This window comes from Anabrus simplex, chromosome 5 (assembly GCF_040414725.1).
Source record: "Anabrus simplex isolate iqAnaSimp1 chromosome 5, ASM4041472v1, whole genome shotgun sequence".
NCBI classification, from domain to species: Eukaryota; Metazoa; Arthropoda; class Insecta; order Orthoptera; family Tettigoniidae; genus Anabrus; species Anabrus simplex.
In genome coordinates this window covers 386,716,052-386,741,109 of record NC_090269.1, presented here as the reverse complement: position 1 = coordinate 386,741,109, position 25,058 = coordinate 386,716,052, and the positions used below count along the sequence as shown (strand labels likewise).

At 39.5% G+C, this 25,058-nt stretch overlaps 1 protein-coding gene across 2 annotated transcripts in view; it reads right to left on the bottom strand.

The window, feature by feature from the left end:
- E(z) (histone-lysine N-methyltransferase E(z)) overlaps positions 1-25,058 on the bottom strand; it is a 180,638-nt gene that overhangs the window by 49,658 nt on the left and 105,922 nt on the right. For both annotated transcript variants that reach the window (XM_067147736.2, XM_067147737.2), the window contains exon 8: positions 20,709-20,910. In XM_067147736.2, the coding sequence (XP_067003837.1) occupies positions 20,709-20,910 (202 nt within the window). The remainder of the gene's footprint in view (positions 1-20,708; positions 20,911-25,058) is intronic.

The following is a 25,058-nucleotide window of genomic DNA, read 5'->3' as shown; positions in this document are numbered from 1 at the left end:
AAACTACGTATTATTTTAAAATCAGCAGAATCAAAGACTTAACACAGAAGGTCAACCAAAGAGGTGATATCCAATAACGGTATCACCTTAAAATCATCAAGTCGAAGTTCACAGGGAGTACAGCACACTCCCTAATTCAATATTTCCATAGGTAGAAGGTATAGATTACAGCAGAGATTATCTCATATAATCCGGAACAAGACTAGGATTAAATCAGTAACAGGTAATTAAATATCAATCCAGAATATGCAGGGTAGATCTCACGTGAAATCGAGACCTACGTGTCACACCACCAAATCCAATCAGACACAATTTATTTATTTTTTCTTAAAACAAAACATGAAACAATAGTCACCAAGGGTCAAAACATGAGACAAATCTCTGCAAATAAGGTGGTTTCATTTTTCTCATTACATACCGGTACTTCTTTACAATAAATGATGATCATTTTCAAGGTTAGCTTTCCCAACAGTTGGGTAAAATACATGAAACCCTTTCAGTACTTAAAGTCAAGATGAAATAATTCAATCTAAGAAATTGGGCAACGTTTCCCATAAAACATGATATAATACGAGTAGTATCTGACATAAGCAGAATTAAAAACTGCGTAATTAAGGATACAGAGTTACAAATGGAAAGGTACAAGTTTGAAAGCCTCCTAAATGGAAGGGCGTACATAAAATTACTGACCATGGTAAATATTTAAATCTACAAACCAGAAGAAAACCATTTCGGTCAATGCATTTTTGTAGACGCTGTGACAGTTTTTGTATGCCCATGCATACCAGCTCGCAGTCATGCTGTTCAGGATGTTGTGTGCGGCGCTTCGGAAAACCTCAGGAACTAAAGCGCAGAGATTATCCAGGGTGATCCACCAATTTTCATGCATGATTTGCTCAACCTTCACGACTGTCTCGACGGAAATTGACAGTCTCCGCTCCTTTGTTCATTCGTCGTGAATTTCAGTCTGACCGGCTGCAAACTCTCTACACCACTTACAAACATTTTTGACATTCATGCACGACTCACCATACACTTCCGCCAATTGGCGATGGATTTCAATCAGTTCAGTACCTTTTGTATTAAAAAACCGAATAACTGCGCGCACTTCGCGGTAACATCCAACGGGTGCTACTTTCTCAACGGCTACCAAGCCAAGACTGAGTGCCTCAGCGCGGCATGCGCATGTTTATATGCGAGCACGGGAAACACTCGTCACAATATTGTGACCAACAGCCACATGAACAGAGTTATGTATTTATAAAAAAATAGGAGACCTTATTTTTGGGATTACCCTCATAATTGCATTCTTTTGTGAACAAGTCCAAAAATAATTGTGCAGCATGATGGTTAGAACAACTGGAGTTCCTCCCCTGTCGACATACATCACCACACTTCAAATTTTATTAAAACTGAAACAGAATAATATTTTAAAACAACATTAACAATAATGAAAAATTCAAATGATACATGGTATATTGGGTAAAATGGCAACTCCATTAAAGTCCAAAGCAATTGATCGGTAAAGCCAAAGAGCAGTGCAGCGTGCACATAAATAACGTTATGCTGAGCAGAAAAATATGTTTATTTTGCAGATCTTGTACATCACAGATTCTAATGTGCACTCTAAAGTTTGTCTCTACTGGTTGGGGTGTAAAACCTACAGAAGCTTTCAACATGGGTGCATGGATTGAAGACCACTGAACCCCTAGCCGAGTCTAGCATGCTTCCACTTGTTTGTCCCAAATTCTCACACTTTCCTCTGACCTATCTGACCTCACATGTTCAACTTTTGCTCTTTTCTGACCTTGGAGGTATTAGGTTTGTGAGGCCTAGGGAGTTTTTCATTTTCATGCCCTATTGTCCTTTCCTTTCTTATACTTCAAAGTGTTGGAATTCTTCACTATCCAACAGAGATATGGAAATACTAGATACGATTTTTTCTGACATAATGGGATTTAAAATGTTTATTCCCATAGGGAACCTGAAATATTTGTTCCAAATGAGTAAATTTATAATACTAATATAGTTGGTCCGTTATTGGACATTATAAATTTTCCAGCTAACTCACTCCTGGTTGCTAATGTTTCGCCCCGACGATTCATTTGTTTCTATATTCGTCCCTGTTTTTATCTCCTTGTAAGATGTGTGTTGTTTAATGTAACGCCTTGTGTAATATAAATGCCTACATGCTGGCCTATTTCCCACATTTTGGCTGATGATGACGCCAAACAGCGTCGAAACTAGTTCCAAGTGCAAATACGTTATAAATAAATCTATAACATTTTTGTATTGAAAAGGTGGACCCTTTTAAGTTTTCCTATCTTCCATTCTCAGTTCAATACGGACAAAAATGAAATTCTTAGGTTTAAACCAGTGTGCTAAGTCGGGCTCATCAGTTGGTAAATAGCACACCTACCAATACGCATGGTTAATGCGTACCGTGGAGGCCACTGCGTAGGCTACTTGGAGCCACCGGCAGTGCCAATGCACTATGAGAGAATTTGTCTCATTTTCAAAAATTGATGCCTGCCTGGCCATCAGGTGATAAAGATGTTGATTCCCATGGGGAACCTGAAATATTTGTTCTGAATGAGTAAATTTATAATACCAATATAGTTGGACCATTACTTTTTCAAATTGTTTCAAAAATAACGGAACCTGAAATATTTGTTCTGAATGAGTAAATTTGTTGTTGTTGTTTGAGTCATCAGTCCATAGACTGGTTTGATGCAGCTCTCCATGCCACCCTATCCTGTGCTAACCTTTTCATTTCTGCATAACTACTGCATCCAACATCTGCTCTAATCTGCTTGTCATATTCATACCTTGGTCTACCCCTACTGTTCTTACCACCTACACTTCCTTCAAAAACCAACTGAACAAGTCCTGGGTGTCTTAAGATGTGTCCTATCATTCTATCTCTTCTTCTCGTCAAATTTAGCCAAATCGATCTCATCTCGCCAATTCGATTCAGTATCTCTTCATTTGTGTTTTGATCTATCCATCTCACCTTCAGCATTCTTCCGTAACACCACATTTCAAAAGCTTCTATTCTCTTTCTTTCTGAGCTAGTTATCGTCCATGTTTCACTTTCATACAATTCCACGCTCCACACAAAAGTCTTCAAAAACATCTTTCTAATTCCTATATCAATGTTTGAAGTGAGCAAAATTCTCTTCTTAAGAAAGCTCTTCCTTGCTTGTGACAATCTGCATTTTATGTCCTCCTTACTTCTGCTATCATTAGTTATTTTACTACCCCAGTAATAATATTCATCTACTTCCTTTAAGACTTCATCTCCTAATTTAATATTTCCTGCATCACCTGCCTTCATTCGACTGCACTCCATTACTTTTGCTATGGACTTATTTATTTTCATCTTGTATTTCTTACCCAAGACTTCATCCATACCATTTAGCAGCTTCTCGAGATCTTCTGCAGTATCAGATAAAATAACAATATCATCAGCAAATCTCAAGGTTTTGATTTCCTCTCCAAATTTCTCTTTGATTTCCTTTACTGCCTCTTCTATGTAAAGATTGAAAAGGAGAGGGGACAAACTGCAGCCTTGCCTCACTCCTTTCTGGATTGCTGCTTCTTTTTCAAAGCCCTCGATTCTTATCACTGCAGAATGATTTTTATACAGATTGTAGATAATTCTTCGTTCTCGGTATCTGATCCCAACCACCTAAAGAATCTTAAATAGCTTCGTCCAATCAACATTATCGAATGCATTTTCTAGATCTACGAATGCCATGTACATGGGCTTGTCCTTGATTCGATCCTCTAATATCAGACATAAAGCCAGGATTGCTTCACGTGTTCCTAGATTTCTTCTGAAGCCAAATTGATCTTCTCCCAACTCAGTTTAAACTTGTTTTTCCATTCTTCTGTAAACAATACATGTTAAAATTTTGCAGGCATGAGATCCTAAACTAATGGTGCGGTAGTTTTCATACCTGTCAGCACTGGCTTTCTTGGGAATAGGTATAACAACATTATGCCGAAAATCAGATGGGACTTCTCCTGTCTCATACATCTTACACACTAAATGGAATAACCTTGCCAAGCTGGTTTCTCCTAAGGCAGTCATTAATTCAGAGGGAATGTCATCAATTCCAGGTGCCTTGTTCCTTGTTCCTCTGTCAAACCCTGACCTCAAAATTGGGTCTCCCATTTCATCAGCATCAACAGCCTCTTCTTGTTCCAGAACCAAATTATCTTCACCTTGATACAACTGTTGGATATGTTCCTGCCATCTTTCTGCTTTGTCTTCTTTCCCTACAAGTGGCTTTCCATCTGAGTTCTTAATATTCATACACCTAGATTTCCTTCCTCCAAAGGTTTCCTTGATTTTCCTGTATGCAGCATCTACCTTTCCTAGGACCATACAACCTTCGACATCCTTGCACTTCTCCTTCAGCCAGTCTTCCTTAGCTACCTTGCACTTTCTATCCACTTCATTCTTTAATCGCTTGTATTCTTTTCTGCCCTCTTCATTTCTAGCATTCTTGTATTTTTGTCATTCATCAATCAGCTCTAGTATCTCCTGAGTTATCCACTGATTCTTAGTTGATCTTTTCTTCCTTCCTGACATTTCTTCAGCAGCCCTGCTGACTTCATTTTTCATGACTATCCACTCTTCCTCTATTGTGTTTCCTTCAGCCTTTTCATTTAGTCCTTTTGCAACATGTTCCTTGAAACAATCCCTCACACTTCTTTCAACTTGTCTAGATTTCATCTTTTTGCATTCTTTCCTTTCTTCAATTTCTTCAGCTTCAGATGGCATTTCATGACCAAGAAGTTGTGGTCAGAGTCCACGTCTGCTCCTGGGACAGCTTTGCAATCCAACACCTGGTTTCTGAATCTCTGCCTAATCATAATGAAGTCTATTTGATACCTTCCAGTGTCTCCAGGTCTCGTCCACGTATAAAGCCGTCGTTTGTGGTGTTTGAACCAAGTACAGTAGAAGTCCGTTAAAGCAAGAATTCACAACAGCGAAAAATGTACTTGCTATAACGAATTGTCGTTATATCCGATTTGTGTATAAAAGTCGGAAAACCCTTCATGCACTTTAAAATCGGTATGAAATGGCAATCAGTTTGTTCAAAACTTGCGTTTCTGCAGATGATATCCACACTATGGCTTACTTGTTTGTTATTTTTTGTAATCCGATACTACGTGAAAGTGTATGTTTAATTTCATTCTGAAAAAAATATATATTGGGTTCAAAAAGAAGTTTGTAAAATCATATGAATGCTTTGTTGTACAGTAGGCTTACTCATTTTTTAGATTATTTTTAGACGCCGAACATTTACCATCGTCACGCTGTAACTTTTTTTGGTGTTTTTTTTGTGGCTGCACAATTATCTTTATTTCCGCGGGTTTAAGGACCACTAACTTAACATTACCATAATAATACTGAAGAGAACTCGTTGAAAATTTTCCAGCAATACCTATTCCATGCGTCTCTACAATACAATGATCCATCGTGAAATTATTCTTGCTGTCTATAAAACTGTTACTTATAGGCCTAATCGCGTACGTTGAAAGTCAACGAACGAGTTTATTGCGCCACGGTATGGCCAATCCCCCCTTGCATTTTTCGTGCTCATACCTCACAATTTCATCTTCAACTTCTTTAAAGCGTCCTAGTTGCGGACCAATGAATGCATTTTTCGTACAGTACGCACATTTTTTAGCTCTTTTTCTTCACGCTAACGCCAAAGGTTGGATTTAGTTAGGCCTATGCCGTATTTTCTTGCGGCTGCACAATTATTCTACATTTCCAAGTGTCTAATAAACATTAACTTAAAATTGGCATCATAATATCGACTAGAACCCGTTGAAAATTTGCCGGCAATACCTTTTCCACGTATCTTTACAATACGACTATCCATCACGAAAATATTCCTGCCGTCTATAAACCTCAATTTTACTAAGCGTCAAGTACAATAGATGTGTTATGACTCTGCACTGAGCAGCCATGGCTTCCCTAAGAATTCGAAGGGTCGTATGCTTTGATGCCATTCTGCAGAATTGAGAAACACACAGGCTCTGTACAACCCGTTGTCGCGGCTAGCGATGTGTAGTAAAGAGGCGATCATTTATTGTCTACAACTTCTGTGCGCGTGTGAAAAGAAGCAGCGTGGTTACCGCGGTAGTTGCCAGTGGTATCCATTAACTTACTGTTAGGCCGCGAATGCAACAACCCTTGAGTTTTCGCATGAGATTCTGAGAAAAAAAAAGTCTTGGATTCAGAGAAATACGGTATCACTCCAGAGATTTCTGTGGCAAACACCTTAGCTTTCTTCTTCAAACAGCGTCACCTAAGCTAACCGTATACGTAGCCTGTCATGAAAACATATTTGAAACACATGTAGAGAAATAACCTCCTCGCGAAAAATTTACATGTAAATAGCCGTAACTAGACGCGAGAAGATATGAAATATACTCTGAAATCAGTAATGTACTCTGCCATATCTTGAGGTGTAACACATTCTTACTTAATTTACATATATCACATTAAAATTAAGATATAGATACTTCAGTTAACGAGTTAACAACTGCTATCGGCCATGTTATTTATGCATTTATTACGAAAACAAGTTATCCTCTTTCATTTCAAATTTTCTTTAGAGAACAGCAGTCGATGGGTATTACTAATTAACTCAAACATCGCCTTTGAATGTCAACGAGAGAGCTCACAAATGCACAAAGTGAGAAAACTGTACCGTACCGAAGATGATCGATCTCATTTTGTTGCAAACGTTTCAGTTTTCTTATTCAAACAGCGTCACGTACCATAACTTAACTGTACTATATGTAAAATGAAAACACACTTAAAGCACCAGTAGAGAATTTATACCTTTCTCGCTATAAATTTTCATAACAGGCTTTCCGTAATTTAACCAGACGCGACAAAATATAAACTAACCTCTGAAATCAATTAAGCACTCTGGCATATCTCGAGGTGTATTCCATTCTTACTTAATTGGAGTATTTAGCCTCAAAATTAAGCGGTCGTTTAGTCAGCCTTAATTTTTAACGAGTTAACAACCGTTATCGGACACGTTATTTACGCATTTATTACGAAAATGTGTTCTCTTTCATTTAGAATTTTCCTTACGGAACAGCTGTCGACGGATATTACTAATCGACTCCGACATCGCCTTCGAATGTTTACGAGAGAAATCGCCAGTGCACATCGCGAGGAAACGATGCCGAAGGTAATCGATCGCATGCAATATCATCGCTGGGGTGCATAAATATCGGTAACGGAAAAAATCGCAAGCGCTTAATCACTCGCAATAATGGATGCGCCAGTGATAGGGTTCGCGCTGTAACCGAAGGAAGATACACAGTTTAATATACGAATTTTGAAGGGACAGAAAAAATTTGTCGCTATAACGGAGTTCTCGTTGTATGCCATACTTGCTATAGCGGACTTCTACTGTATTGGCAAGGACTAAATTATGATCAGTGCAGAATTCAACCAGCTGACTTCATCTTTCGTTCCTTTGTCCCAATCCAAATTCTCCTACTGTATTACCTTCTCTTCTTTGCCTACCACTGCATTCCAGTCTCCCATCACAATTAGATTCTCGTCACCTTTTACATATCACATACATAAATCTTCTATCTCTTCATATGTTCTTTCGATTTCCTCATCATCTGCTGAGCTAGTAGGCATATAGACCTGTACTATTGTGGTGGGCATTGGTTTGGTGTCTATCTTAACGACAACAATTCATTCACTATGCTGGTCATAGTAGCTTACCCGCTGAGCTATTTTCTTATTCATTATTAAACCAACTCCTGCATTTCCTCCGTTTGATTTTGTATTGATAATTCGGTAGTCGCCTGACCAGAAATCCTTTCCTTCCTGCCAACGTACTTCACTTATACCAACTACGTCTAACTTTAGCCTGTCCATCTCCCTTTTCAGACTCTCTACTCTACCACAACGATTCAAACTTCTAACATTCCACGCTCCGACTCGCAGAATGTTAGTATCCATCTTCCTGATGATCGCCCCCTCTCATGCAGTCCCCACCCGGAGATCCGAATGGGGGACTTGTTTACCTCCGGAATATTTTACCCGGGAGGAAGCCATCATCAGTACATCATTCATACAGAGAGAGCTGCATGTCCTCGGGAGTTAGTTACGGCTGTAGTTTCCCGTTGCTTTCAGCTGTGTAGCAGTATCAACACAGCTAAGCCATGTTGAGTATTATTACAAGGCCATAATAGTCAATCATCTAGACTGCCGCCCTTGCAACTTCCGAAAGGCTGCTACCCCCCTTTCGATAAACCATTCCTTAGTCTGGTCTCTCAAAAGATATCCATCCGATATGGTTGCACCTGCGGTTCGGCTATCTGCTTCATTGAGACACGCAAGCCTCCCCATCACAGCAAGGTCACATGGTTCGCAGGGGAGGTGAGTAAATTTATAATACCAATATAGTTGGTCCGTTATTTTTTCAAATTGTTTCAAAAATAATGGACCAATAAATTGGTATTATAAATTTACTCATTTGGAACAAATATTTCAGGTTCTCTATGGGAATTGGCATCTTTCATCATCTGATTGCCAGGCGGGCATCAATTTTTGAAAATGAGAAGAAGTCTCTCATAGTGCATTGGCACTGCCGGTGGCTCCAAGTAGCCTACGCAGTGGCCTCCACGGTATGCACAAGCGATGCATCTTGGTAGGTGTGCTATTTTTTATTTTTTTTGCTAGGGGCTTTACGTCGCACCGACACAGATAGGTCTTATGGCGACGATGGGATAGGAAAGGCCTAGGAGTTAGAAGGAAGCGGCCGTGGCCTTAATTAAGGTACAGCCCCAGCATTTGCCTGGTGTGAAAATGGGAAACCACAGAAAACCATTTTCAGGGCTGCCGATAGTGGGATTCGAACCTACTATCTCCCGGATGCAAGCTCACAGCCGCACGGCCAACTCTCCTGGTGGTGTGCTATTTACCAACTGATAAGCCCAACTTAGCACACTGGGGTCAAACGCTGGCAAACGGGAATGAGTTAGCTGGAAAATCCATGTTCAATAACAGACCAACTATATTGGTATTATAATGGGATTTTATGCCATATATCCGCAGCCACAGTGAAAACTCTATGAGAAGAGAGTATTAAAAGGTGTGAAAAACGTGAGATCACAAATATCAAAACTTATTCCATTGGGGCTTATAAAATAGTAGTGCAATGAAAAGTTTTAAAAACACCAAACAAGAAATATGAAAACATTTGAAAAGGTCCCATAAAAATACCGAAGAATTATTGCAGATCACACTCTTTCTAAAACAATTGTTAGTAGAAGCCTTTTATTTTGGACCAGTTGGTTATTACACAGTATTTTTCTGGCCACACACTCAGACAATGAATTGGAGGTTACACACGGCCATGCGCGACTGCAACAGAATGAGACTGGACGTGATTTTGAATCGAACGAAACTTTGACTGACCAAGACTGATTGCAGTGATCGAGTCAAAACTGGAAGGAGCGAGTATCAACATTCACGCCAATTCTGCACACTTGAAGATGTGGATGCCAGTCAACTTGCCGACAGACTTTAATTTTGTCTTCATTAGTAAGGAATTTCATGACACTTCCCATATCCATAAATATGTACCACGCTGGTCAACTTCACATGATTATGTTCCAGATGTAGGCTATCGTGTGACAAATATTCGCTACCCTTCACTGTACTGTACAGCTAAACACAAAATATATTTCTAACTTCTGAATGGAATGCAAAATACAAGCACAAACAGGCTCATTGTGTTATTCTGTAGTTTCACTGCTAACCGGCAAGCAAAACTGAGCATTTCTGAGGCTAATGGCTAGCTCCCCTACGGTGCAATTAATCCTGTGAAGTTCAAGAATTCAAGACCTTTTCCCGTTGTCACACACTGCGGCGAGGGCTCTTACCCGAATTAGAAATCATGTATCTTCCACAAGGGATGACAAATAACATTTTCAGGGTTAGGAAAAATGTGATTGTACTAAGCAGTAATACCAATTATAAATGGTCCATTTTTGGACATTATAAATTTTCCAGCTAATTCAATCCTGGTTGCCAATGCTTTGCCCCAGTGTGCTAAGTTGGGCTCATCAGTTGGTAAATAGCACACCCACCGAGACACAAGGCTAGTGCATAACGTGGAGGGCGAAGCGCTGGCAACCAGGAGTGAGTGAGCTGGAAAATTTATAATGTCCAATAACGGACCACTTATATTGGTATTATAAATTTTCTCATTCGGGACAAATATTTCAGGTTCCCTGTGGGAATCAACATCTATATCATTTAAGCGACAATAGTGAAAATTTGTGATGAGATTTGTGAGGTATTTTTATATAGATTTAATGCAATGAGAATCGAGACTTCGTATTTACGAAATGCTAAGCGGGAAAACGCTAATGAGGAACGTTACTAATGAGGTTTCACTGTATTACGGTCCTGGTATGCTTCTTTTCTCTCTAAGGCATCCAATGTTTCTCCTCTCTTCTCTTATCTGATCTAACTACCTTTTTCCAGGGTGTTCTTGTATGATGGTTGTGAAAGTAGGGTGCAAGTAGGAGATGGAAGATCTCCGTGGTTTAAAACTAGAAAAGGTGTCTAACAAGGGAGTTCTCTTTCCCCATTGCTCTTCATTTCACTCATGGATACTATTATAAAGGGACTCAAAGAAATAGATAAGAAAGATCTAATGCATTTGTTTTTGCTGATGATGTTGCTATTTGGGGAGAAACTGAGAGAGATGTTCGAAGGAGACTGGATCTTTGGAACACGAAGTTTAAAGAATATACCATATTTACTCGTGTATTAGACCCCCTTGGCTTTTCGAGATGAAGGAAATTTAAAAAAAAAAAATCTCGCATACAAGACCCCTCAACGTAATTCGTCAGAGAACAACAACAACTCCGCTTCAAAGCGGGTACAAGCCTTATGCAGCTCTGATGACATCACACAAATCTGTAAATAGTTTCATCCGTACGACCCACGCAATGAAAATACGCGTCGAAGTTATGCAGTACATCTGCATTTTGGAATTAAGAAATGTCTGCCTCCGTAGCATAGGCATACTGGAGCTCGGATGATATTGCACAAATAGGTGAATAGTTTCGTGTCCAACCCGTGCATTGCAAGCACACATTAGTCATGTATACATGTCTGTGTTTTGTAGTTAAGAATGTCCGCCAGCGTAATAGTGAGCACAATTAGCTGCCATTCTTGGGAGCCTGAGTTCAATTCCCGATACCGTATTGCCAGAGATCTATGAATTGCAGAAAGGTTGATTTGCAGTAAAAATGGTACAGGTAACTCCCTTCCACTGGGGGCCTGTCTAAAAAAGAGTTGCACCAACTTGGAATGAGGAAATTAGTTTACTTTAGTTACAAAGCTTTAAAAGGTTTTAGGGTCCACCTTATTCAATACTATACAATTTGTTGTGTAGATGTAAATTACAACATATTACGTTTATACAGAACTAGTTTCAATGCTATACTGTGTCATCATCAGCGTAACAGAGAACAACAATAAATTTGATAACATACTGTTTTGGTTTAGGTACGTGGATGACTCGTTTGTAATTCTGGACAAACGTGTCACAGACGCGACTGCTACTCTCGATATTCTCAATAGTATAGACCCACGTATAAAGTTTACTTTGGAATCAGAAAAGTATAAGAATTTTTTGGACCTAACAATTAATAGACTCAATTCCTCTTTTACATACAGTATTTTTAGAAGGCCTAAACAAACAGCTGTTACTATAAGACAGGATTCTGAGCATCAACATAATCAAAAAAGGGCCGCATACAACAGCCTGGTAGGACGAGGTTTTAGGATCCCTATGACAAAGGAATTTGAACAATGAGTTGAATATCATCCATTCAATATCTAAGGCTAAAGGCTTTAAAGAAGACTGTATCAAACGTATAATCAACAAGTTTAGAAATCGCTCACGAACCACATTACTTAAAGATAAACCTAGTCAAAAGGCTTTTGCAACATTTACTTTTAATAAAGATATATATAAGTTCACTAATATTTTCAAAAAGCATAATGCCAAGGTTACATTTCATACTGATAATAGTAACACTAAAGTAGGCTACTGCATTATTCAACCTTAATTAATAGTTCCAATCCTCATTCCAAAACGGGTGTATATAGGTTTCAATGTAATGACTGTGGCAGCACTTATCTGGGTAAAACAGGACCCAACTTTAAGATCAGATATACAGAACATGTTAATGCCGTAAAGTATAACAAGTTTTCCGTGATAGGGCAGCATATACATGAACTAAAATACAAATTTACAACTAGAGACGAAGACACTGAGATACTGGAGATTTTAGGTAAAGAAACTTTGCTTGATGTTACAGAATGTTGCTATAGACACTTAGATTAATATTTCAATCCAAACCTTAACTTAAATGAGATTTCTGAAAAATCTAAAATTCTATTTGATTTTCTTACTGCATTTTTTTACAACGTACAAGTTCTAGCCAACAGTTCGGTTTTTCGTGCTATGCATAATAGTTTTGCTCGCTATTCCTTTCTTCCACAATGCCCCCTGGATTCCCCTCACATTACCGTTCCTCAGTCTCTCCTCCCACTTACCCCTATTCCCCCTCCCCAGTCCCAACCCACTGTGGGCACTTGAACTCAAGATGGCACTATACGCAGAATTATGAGGTGTGTTTAATTAAGCACAAAGAGTTTTATGTACAGAACTATTTTAATAACTATATGTGAATTTTAACTTGAACTTACAATCAATCAATCAATCAATCAATACTGATCTGCATTTAGGGCAGTCGCCCAGGTGGCAGATTTCCTATCTGTTGCTTTCCTAGCCTTTTCCTAAACGATTTCAAAGAAATTGGAAATTTATTGAACGTCTCCCTTGGTAAGTTATTCCAATCCCTAACTCCCCTTCCTATAAATGAATATTTGCCCCAGTTTGTCCTCTTGAATTCCAACTTTATCTTCATATTGTGATCTTTCCTACTTTTATAAACGCCATTCAAACTTATTCGTCTACTAATGTCATTCCACGCCAACTCTCCGCTGACAGCTCGGAACATACCACTTATAATACCAATATAATGGTCTGTTATTGGACATTATAAATTTTCCAGCTAACTCATTCTTGGTTGCCTGCGTTTCGCCCTCGTGTGCTAAGTTAGGCTCGTCAGTTGGGACTTAGCACACCACCCAAGACGCAAGGCTAGTGCATACCGTGGAGGCCACTGCATAGGCTACTTGAAGCCACCAGCAGTGCTAATGCACTATGAGAGCTATGTCTCATTTTCAAATATTGATGCCTGCCTGGCTATCAAATGATGTAGATGTTGATTCCCATAGGGAACCTAAAATATTTGTCCCAAATGAGTAAATTTATAATACCAATATAAATGGTCCGTTATTGGACATTATAAATTTTCCAGCTAACTCATTCTTGGTTGCCTGCGTTTCGCCCTCGTGTGCTAAGTTAAGCTCGTCAGTTGGGACTTAGCACACCACCCAAGACGCAAGGCTAGTGCATACTGTGGAGGCTCATTTGATGGCCAGGCAAGCACCTATTTTTTGGAAATGAGACATAGCTCTCATAGTGCATTGGCACTGCTGGTGGCTTCAAATAGCCTATGCAGTGGCCTCCACAGTATGCACTAGCCTTGCGTCTTGGGTGGTGTGCTAAGTCCCAACTGACGAGCCTAACTTAGCACACGAGGGCGAAACGCAGGCAACCAAGAATGAGTTAGCTCGAAAATTTATAATGTCCAATAACGGACCATTATATTGGTATTATAAATTTACTCATTCAGGACAAATATTTTAGGTTCCCTATGGGAAACAACATCTACATCAACATACCACTTAGTCGAGCAGCTCTTCTTCTTTCTCTCAATTCTTCCCAACCCAAACATTGCAACATTTTTGTAACGCTACTCTTTTGTGGGAAATCACCCAGAACAAATCGAGCTGCTTTTTTTTTGGATTTTTTCCAGTTCTTGAATCAGGTAATCCTGGTGAGGGTCCCATACACTGGAACCATACTCTAGTTGGGGTCATACCAGAGACTTATATGCCCTCTCCTTTACATCCTTACTACAACCCCTAAACACCCTCATAACCATGTGCAGAAATCGGTACCCTTTATTTACAATCCCATTTATGTGATTACCCCAGTGAAGATCTTTCCTTATATTAACACCTAGATACTTGCAATGATCCTCAAAAGGAACTTTCACCCCATCAACGCAGTAATTAAAACTGAGAGGACTTTTCCTATTTGTGAAACTCACAACCTGACTTTTAACCCCGTTTATCATCATACCATTGCCTGCTGTCCACCTCACAACATTTTCGAGGTCACGCTGCAGTTGCTCACAATCTTATAACTTATTTATCATTCTATAGAGAATAACATCATCCGTAAAAAGCCTTACCTCCGATTCCACTCCTTTACTCATATCATTTATATATATAAGAAAACATAAAGGTCCGATACTACTGCCTTGAGGAATTCCCCTCTTAATTATTACAGGGTCAGATAAAGCTTCACCTACCCTAATTCTCTGAGATCTATTTTCTAGAAATATAGCAACCCATTCAGTCACTCTTTTGTCTAGTCCAATTGCACTCATTTTTGCCAGTAGTCTCCCATGATCCACCCTATCAAATGCTTTAGACAGGTCATTCGCGATACAGTCCATTTGACCTCCAGAATCCAAGATATCTGCTATATCTTGCTGGAATCCTACAAGTTGAGCTTCAGTGGAATAACCTTTCCTAAAGCCGAATTGCCTTCTATCGAACCAGTTATTAATTTCGCAAACATGTCTAATATAATCAGAAAGAATGCCTTCCCAAAGCTTACATGCAATGCATGTCAAACTTACTGGCCTGTAATTTTCAGCTTTATGTCTATCACCCTTTCCTTTATACACAGGGGCTACTATAGCAACTCTCCATTCATCTGGTATAGCTCCTCCGACCAAACAATAATCAAATAAGTACTTCAGATATGGTACTATATCCCCAGAAATCTGATCAATTCCAGCCGCTTTTCTAGTTTTCAACTTTTGTATCTTATTGTAAATGTCATTGTTATCATATGTAAATTTTATTACTTCTTTGGCCTTAGTCTCCTCCTCTATCTCGACATTTTCCTTGTAACCAACAATCTTTACATACTGCTGACTGAATACTTCTGCCTTTTGAAGATCCTCACATACACACTCCCCTTGTTCATTAATTATTCCTGGAATGTCCTCCTTGGAACCTGTTTCTGCCTTAAAATACCTATACATACCCTTCCATTTTTCACTAAAATTTGTATGACTGCCAATTATGCTTGTCATCATGTTATCCTTAGCTGCCTTCTTTGCTAGATTCAATTTTCTAGTAAGTTCCTTCTATTTCTCCTTACCTCCACAGCCATTTCTAACTCTATTTCTTTCCAGTCTGCACCTCCTTCTTAGTCTCTTTATTTCTCTATTATAATAAGGTGGGTCTTTGCCATTCCTTGCCACCCTTAATGGTACAAACCTGTTTTCGCATTCCTCAACAATTTCTTTAAACCCATCCCAGAGTCTGTTTACATTTTTATTTACCGTTGTCCACCGATCATAATTACTTTTTAGAAACTGCCTCATGCCTGCTTTATCAGCCATATGGTACTGCCTAACAGTCCTACTTTTAAGACCTTCCTTTCTATCACATTTATTTTTAACTACCACAAAAACAGCTTCATGATCACTAATACCATCTATTACATCAGTTTCCCTATAGAGCTCATCTGGTTTTATCAGCACCACATCCAGGATATTTTTCCCTCTGGTTGGTTCCATCACTTTCTGAATCAGCTGTCCTTCCCATATTAACTTATTTGCCATTTGTTGGTCATGCTTCCTGTCGTTCGCATTTCCTTCCCAATTGACATCTGGCAAATTCAGATCTCCCGCTACAATCACATTTCTTTCCATGTCGTTTCCCACATAGCTGACTATCCTATCAAATAATTCTGAATCCGCGTGAGTGCTACCCTTTCCCGATCTGTACACTCCAAATATATCAAGTTGCCTATTATCTTTAGAAATGAACCTTACACCTAGAATTTCATGTTTCTCATCTTTAACTTTTTCGTAGCTTACAAATTCTTCTTTCACCAGAATGAACACTCCCCCTCCCACCTTTCCTATCCTATCTCTACGATACACACTCCAGTGCCGTGAGAAAATTTCTGCATCCATTATATCATTTCTCAGCCATGATTCAACTCCTATTACAATATCTGGTAAATATATATCTATTAAATTACTTAATTCTATTCCTTTCCTTACAATACTTCTACAGTTCAACACTAACAATTTTATGTCATCCCCACTTGATTTCCAGTTCCCTGTTCCCTTATCACCGCTCCCTAGGCCATCCCGTTTCCCTGAATGTACCTCCCTATTACCCTTCCAAACAAATTTCCTAACTTACCATAATGTCACAACAATTATAGCAAATCTGATCGCATACGGTTTTAATAATTTGGTACAACAGACCCGCAAGTCTTCGACTTGTTGAGAAATGAGAAACACTTCATCTGTCTAAATATATATTCATTTTAATTGCATTATTATAAGATTGTAACTTGTGATAAGGTTTAATATTGATAATATTTATATGGTTGCCAAATTTTCCAATGCCCCTGTTCAGCTGATGATGATGCAGTATAGCGTCGAAACTAGTTCTGAATACACGTAATATGTTGTATTTTACATCTACACAACAAATTGTATAGTATTGAATAACTTGGACCCTAGAACTTTTTAAAGCTTTGTAATCTCAGTTCAATACAGATAAAAATGTTTATTACTTTAGTTAAGAAATATTCACGGTAGTTGCTAGACCTATAAGCAAGATCATTAACAAAGTGATCGTTTAATATCTCGTATCACAGGCCAATATAGGGTTTTTTAGGAGAGAAGTAGGTTTAAAAACATGATAAAAACAATCCAATCACAATTGATTTACTCACCAACGTACCTAACAAATAATAATAATAATAATAATAATAATAATAATAATGTTTTTGTCACCACTAACTTTCAATGACTTTTGGAGATGCCAAATAAAACATACTAGGGTATGGGAGACAACAAACGTACAAAATTAAACATTATGATAATATACGCATTACCGCCACACATGTAGACATCCATTAATGCGGCAAACTTTCCTGTTATTTATTTTTATTCATTCCGTCGTGGAACTTTTGGCACTATCCGGGTGATAACATACCTAACCTAAACAATGCGGTCTCTCTTATCTCGTTTACAGCTATTTAGGTAAACTCTGATGTCATAAATGTAGAGAACAAGCATGAAATATACTTAAAAATAAGGGTCTGGCTTTCAACAGTCACAGTTAGGCAAACTTTCCTGTTATTTATTTTTATTCATTCCGTCGTGGAACTTTTGGCACTATCCGGGTGATAACATACCTAACCTAAACAATGCGGTCTCTCTTATCTCGTTTACAGCTATTTAGGTAAACTCTGATGTCATAAATGTAGAGAACAAGCATGAAATATACTTAAAAATAAGGGTCTGGCTTTCAACAGTCACAGTTATCAAAATAATGCTTCCATTCACTATGTATTACATTCGGAAATAGAACTCGTAATAAACACTAGTTATTAGTTGATGGTTTGGCACGCTTTCAACAACACGGCTTTATTCAGAAGGAGTGGCTTCTGCTACACATACACCAGCTGGGAATATCAGAGACCATCTCCAGAAACCATTTTGGAATAGCTTCACACAGTTTGGACTCTATAGCCGGGAACAAAACTATTTTTAAAAGGTTCAAAAAGACGGGACCTCGAATGCTCTCGGTCTCGATCGCAGTGCATGGCTGACGAGATGGCAGTACAGATGACGTCACTTGGAATGACGACACGCCGGTAGAGGGGGAAGTTAGAGGCACAAGACAATAAAAATGAGGGCAGTGATCAGGTTTACTGTGTGGTAGGCCTACTGCTCAAGTGACAGAGACAAATGACTGGCCATTGAGTTATTCAGTATCAATATTGCATAATATGATAATATGATACCTACACTGACTGACAGAGCAAATGCAACACCAAGAAGGAGTGGTCAGAACTTTATGCCAATCGCAGGGTAGACTGACGTCACTGAGGTATGCTCATGATGTGAAATGCGCCGCTGTGCTGCGCACGTAGCGAACGATAAATGGGACACGGCGTTGGCGAATGGCCCACTTCGTACCGTGATTTCTCAGCCGACAGTCATTGTAGAACGTGTCGTCGTGTGCCACAGGACACGTGTATAGCTAAGAATGCCAGGCCGCCGTCAACGGAGGCATTTCCAGCAGACAGACGACTTTACGAGGGGTATGGTGATCGGCCTGAGAAGGGCAGGTTGGTCGCTTCGTCAAATCGCAGCCGATACCCATAGGGATGTGTCCACGGTGCAGCGCCTGTGGCGAAGATGGTTGGCGCAGGGACATGTGGCACGTGCGAGGGGTCCAGGCGCAGCCCGAGTGACGTCAGCAAGCGAGGATCGGTGCATCCGCCGCCAAGCGGTGGCAGCCCCGCACGCCACGTCAACCGCCATTCTTCAGCATGTGCAAGACACCCTGGCTGTTCCAATATCGACCAGAACAATTTCCCGTCGATTGGTTGAAGGAGGCCTGCACTCCCGGCGTCCGCTCAGAAGACTACCATTGACTCCACAGCATAGACGTGCTCGCCTGGCATGGTGCCGGGCTAGAGCGACTTGGATGAGGGAATGGCGGAACGTCGTGTTCTCCGATGAGTCACGCTTCTGTTCTGTCAGTGATAGTCACCGCAGACGAGTGTGGCGTCGGCGTGGAGAAAGGTCAAATCCGGCAGTAACTGTGGAGCGCCCTACCGCTAGACAACACGGCGTCATGGTTTGGGGCGCTATTGCGTACGATTCCACGTCACCTCTAGTGCGTTAAATGCCCACCGCTACGTGCAACATGTGCTGCGGCCGGTGGCACTCCCGTACCTTCAGGGGCTGCCCAATGCTCTGTTTCAGCAGGATAATGCCCGCCCACACACTGCTCGCATCTCCCAACAGGCTCTACGAGGTATACAGGTGCTTCCGTGGGCAGCGTACTCTCTGGATCTCTCACCAATCGAACACGTGTGGGATCTCATTGGACGCCGTTTGCAAACTCTGCCCCAGCCTCGTACGGACGACCAACTGTGGCAAATGGTTGACAGAGAATGGAGAACCATCCCTCAGGACACCATCCGCACTCTTATTGACTCTGTACCTCGACGTGTTTCTGCGTGCATCGCCGCTCGCGGTGGTCCTACATCCTACTGAGTCGATGCCGTGCGCATTGTGTAACCTGCATATCGGTTTGAAATAAACATCAATTATTCGTCCGTGCCGTCTCTGTTTTTTCCCCAACTTTCATCCCTTTCGAACCACTCCTTCTTGGTGTTGCATTTGCTCTGTCAGTCAGTGTATATCTCTTTTCTCTACGGGGTCGAGTATGAAGTGAGATGAATCTTCGTTGCAAGTTTTTACGACCTTATGCCCTTCCTGACGTCAACCTCATCAGAGGAATTAATGAGATGAAACGAATGACATCATATGAGTACCTAAAACAGATTATACGTATTTTATATGTAGGCTAAAAGTCGTGTTCACCATTTATTGACTTTTTATATTTAGAAATACTGACTTCCAACGAACATAGCCAGTATAACTCAAATACATTCATAAGTTTGACAAAGAACAATGTAGAATATTTGCATGTACAAGTCATGTGTTCACTGCACAAAATTTGAGGTCATCGCATATTGGACCCCCCTTTATTTTTTTGGGGTGTAAAAGTGGAGAAAAAAGGGGTCTAATACACAAATAAATATGGTAAGTTAACTGTGAGCAAGAGCAAAATAGTAGTAATGAAAGTTAGGAGGACAAATGCACCATGCAACCTCACCCTCAAGGGAGAGAAAATTGAATGTGTGAATACCTTTAAATACCTGGGGAGTACAATATCAAATGACGGAAGTATCAAGAACGAAGTGTTGAACAGGGTGCAAAAAGGATCCAAATTCTTCCATCAAGTATGCAACATAGTATGGGATAAGGAGGTTCGTGAGAGGGCTAAACAGACCCTGTTTAATTAAGACTTATCTCCTGCCCATCATGACGTACAGTCTGGAGAGTTGCATCATACATAGATGGTGTCGACTGCAAGCTGTTGAAATGAAGTTCCTTAGATCAGCTGTACAGAAAACAAGGAGGGACAGAATTAGGAATGATCAGATAAGAAGAGACCTGCAGGTCAACCAGACCATGGAAGAAAGGCTGATTGTTGCAAGTTTGAAGTGGCTAGGACACATTACGCGGATGCAGGTGATTTGAACACCCACCATCTGTGTCCATTAAATAAGGTAAATTAATGTTGAACTTGATTAAAATGAATCAATACATCTATATGTTTTACTCTCCTTTTAACAAAATAGAGTTTCAACCAGCTCAACTGTTTTTCTTCTTAATGAAAGTGTATGAATCTGGTCCTAAGCTTTTGAGAAATATGTAAACAACGATTTAGGATCAAATGGAACATCCAGTACTTCACATTAATTTATATATAGTTTAAGACAGTGGATACTAACCTTTGTCATACTTGTTACTGTCGTTACTGTCTTCAGAACTTGCTTCGTTTCCAGAGTCTACCGAAGCCTGCTTTCGAACCTTCCGTGGTCGCTGTTGACCACCTCCGCTTTTCTGTTGTTCTGCACAAGCCTGTTCAGCATTAGCATCATTCTCTTCTTTTGTACGCTCCGCAATAGCAGCCAGCTTCTCTTTCATACCTTCCTGTTACAATAAAGTTATTATGGAAGATAACATCCAGAAATCTCAACCGTAAAAAATAGCTGAAAACAGGATATAATCCTAATTCTACAGTTTGTAAAAAAGAATTAAGGATAAAAGGAGAAGATAAAGGGAACATAACAAATGCAGTTCTTATTAGTTCACATCTGAGAATATTCATACTAAGACTTGCATTCGGAAACTGAGGAAGTCCTGATACTATCCTGGTATTGTTCCCAAGAAGACCTGGAAATATCTAAAAGGTCTTGGAATATACAGTATATTAATTTTTAAAATTATCATTATCATCATCGATATACAGTATATTAATTTTTAAAATTATCATCATCATCATCGGTTTGCCCTTCCAGCAAGCCGGGTAGGGTGTTTGAAAACGAGCGTCTTCTAAAGTTGCCTATTCAAAAACACTTTGTTGTCCAAGACAGATTTCCATTTCCATCCTCTTCTCTCCACGTCTTCCCTCAGTTGGTCCAGTTCTTGGTCTTCCAGCTGGTCTTCTACTACCTGTTATTCTCTTTTCCAAATAAGCACATGGTAACCTTGTGCTATTCATTCATTTAACATGCCCAAACCATTTAAGCCTAGATGACCTAAGTCTTTCCTCCATTGATTCATATAGACCTAGGTTACATCGGATCTCATCATTTTTCACATGATCAAGTCGGGTCTTTTGGAGGGCAGTTATAAGAAATTTCATTTCACAGGCTTCAATCCTACTACAATCCTTTGATGTTAGAGTGCAGGTTTCCAGAGAATATGTAAGGATGGGAATGAAATATGACTTGTACAGGGTCATTTTTGTTCTTTGTGGGACATTCTCATCACATAGTAGGTGTCTAATGATACTGTAAAAGTTAGAGCCTTCGGTTACTCTGTTTGTTATTCTATCTCAGCTCTGTTATTACTAGCCATTACGCTTCCTAAATAACTGAATTGGTGTACTACTTCAACTTGGTGGTCCTGTATTTTTATGTTGCATTCTGTATTATATCTGCTGATTTTCAATGCTATTGTTTTTGATGGGTTCAATTTCATTCCATAATCATCAAACTTCTCACACCATGCATTCAGATTATTTTGCACTCCCTTCTCTGTTTCATCTCATATTGCCACATCGTCTGCAAACACCAGATCCTGAAGATCTTTATTACCTTTTCCTTTCAGTTCCTTTAAAATGGTATCCATAACTGCTATGAATAGAAGAGGTGATAAGGCACTTCCCTGTTGTACTCCTTTGGTTGTATTGAACCATTCAGAGTGACCATCTCCAATTCTGACACAGCTTTTGCAATTAGTATATAGCATTTGGATCTTCCTAATAAGGTACTCCGGTATACCAAGTTTTCTAAGACTTTTCCAAGTCCGCTATAGCGAGTATGGCATATAACGAGAACTCCGCTATAGCGACGACTTTTATCTGTCCCTTCAAAATTCCTATATTAAACTGTGTATCGTCCTTCGGTTACAGCAAAGGCTAAATACTGCAATTAAGTAAGAATGGGATACACCTCGAGATATGGCAGAGTACTTAACTTAATTGATTTCAGAGGTTACTTTATATTTTGTCGCGTCTGGTTAAATTATGGAAAGGCTATTATGAAAATTTATAGCGAGAAAGTTATAATTTCTCTACTGGCGCTTGAAGTGTGTTTTCATCATACGTATAGTATGGTTAAGTCAGGATACGTGACGCTGTTTGAATAAGAAAACTGAAATGTTTGCAACAAAATGCGATCGATCACCTTCGGTACGGTATAGTTTTCTCACTTTGTGCATTTGCGAGCTCTCTCTTTGACATTCAAAGGCGATGTTGGAGTTGATTAGTACCGTAATACGCATCGACTGCTGTTCTCTAAAGAAAATTCGAAATGAAAGAGGACAACACGTTTCGTAATAAATGCGTAAATAACGTGGCCGACAGCAGTTGTTAACTCGTTAAAAATAAAGACTGAAGTAAACGATATCTTAATTTTGATGTTATATACGGAAACTAAGTAAGAATGTGATACACCTCAAGATATGGCAGAGTACATCGCTGATTTCAGAGGATATCTTCTCGCGTCTAGTTACGGCTATTTACATGTAAATTTTTCGCGAGGAGGTTATTTCTCTACACGCGTTTCAAATATGTTTTCATGATAGGCTACATATACGGTTAAGTTAGGTGACGCTGTTTGAAGAAGAAAGCTGAGGCGTTTGCCACAGAAATCTCTGGAGTGATACCGTATTTTTCCGAATACAAGACTTTTTTCTCTCTCACAATCTCATGCGAAAACTCAAGGGTTGTTGCATTCGCGGCCTAACAGTAAGTTAATGGATATCACTGGCAACTACCGCGGTAACCACACTGCTTCTTTTCACACGCGCACAGAACTCGTTAACAATAAACGACCGCCTCTTTACTACACATCGCTAGCCGCGACAACCGGTTGTGCAGTGCCTGTGTGTTTCTCAAACCTGCAGAATGGCATCAAAACATGCGACCCTTCGAATTCTTAGAAAAGCCATGGCTACTCAGTGGCAGAGTCATAACGCGTCTATTGTACTAGACGCTTAGTAAAATTGAGGTTTATAGACAGCAGGAATATTTTCGTGATGGATAGTCGCATTGTAAAGATACGGTACGTGGAAAAGCTATTGCCGGCAAATTTTCAACGGGTTCCAGTCGATATTATGATGCCAATTTTAAGTTAATGTTTATTAAACACTCGGAAATATAGAATAATTGTGCATCCGCAAGAAAATACGGCATAGGCCTAACTAAAGCCAATGTTTTGCGTTAGCGTGAAGACATACATACATTATCATTATAGACTGTTATGCCTTTCAGCGTTCAGTCTGCAAGCCTCTGTGAATTTACTAAACGTCGCCACAATCCTCGATTTGCAAATAGTGTTGTGGCCTCATTTAGTTCTATACCTCTTATCTTTAAATCGTTAGAAACCGAGTCTAACCATCGTCGTCTTGGTCTACCTCTACTTCTCTTACCCTCCATAGCAGAGTCCATTATTCTCCTAGGTAACCTATCCTCCTCCATTCGCCTCACATGACCCCACCACCGAAGCCGGTTTATGCGTACAGCTTCATCCATCGAGTTCATTCCTAAGCGTGAAGACAAAGAGCTAAAAAAATGCGTACTGTACAAAAAATACATTCAGTGGTCCGCAACAAGGACGCTTTAAAGAAGTCGAAGATGAAATTGTAAGGTATGTGCATGAAAAACGCAAGGGCGGAATGGCCATACCGTGGTGCAATAAACTCGTTCGTTGACTTTCAACGTTCACGATTAGGCCTATACATCGCTAGCCGCTGAATATGGCCGAACTTGACAAGCGAGACGTGCGTGTAGCGGTAGCCGGTTATATCTGACGCTGCGTAAAAGTAACAGTTTTATAGACAGCAAGAATAATTTCCTGATGGATCGTTGTATTGTAGAGACGCATGGAATAGGTATTGCCGGAAAATTTTCAACGAGTTCTCTTCGTTATTATGATGCCAATGTTAAGTTAATGGTCCTTAAACCCACGGAAATAAAGAATAATTGTGCAGCCGCAAAAAAAAAAAAAAAAGGCGTGATGAAAGTCAATGTTCGGCGTCTAAAAATAGTCTAAACATGCGTAGACCTACTGTACAACAAGGCATTCATATGATTTTACAAACTTCTTTTTGAGCTTGATTTAATTTTTTTTGACAGGAAAAGTGGGGTTCATCGTGGACTTGGAGAAATACGGTACTATATTTTTTTCAGAATGAAATTAAGCGTACACTTTCACGTACAACAAAATTAAATTCTTTTCAAGGTCCACCTATTCAATACAATGACGTTTTATTGTGATTTAATCACATGTCAAATAGTCAAATGGTACCAGTTTCGGCATCTATGTGCCATCATCAGCCTTGAGTACAAATTAAAACAAGATATACATTCCTAAAACATCTAAAACACATTTTAACACATTATAAAATAACATACAATTAATGTGGTGATACATGAAATACGATAAAATTATGATACAATTGGTATGATATAAAATTCTTAAAATTCCGGCTGTTTGTTACATAATTCAATCTGTGTGCATCCGGGATAAGTGAATTTTTACAGTTGTATGCTGTCTATGTGAATGACATTT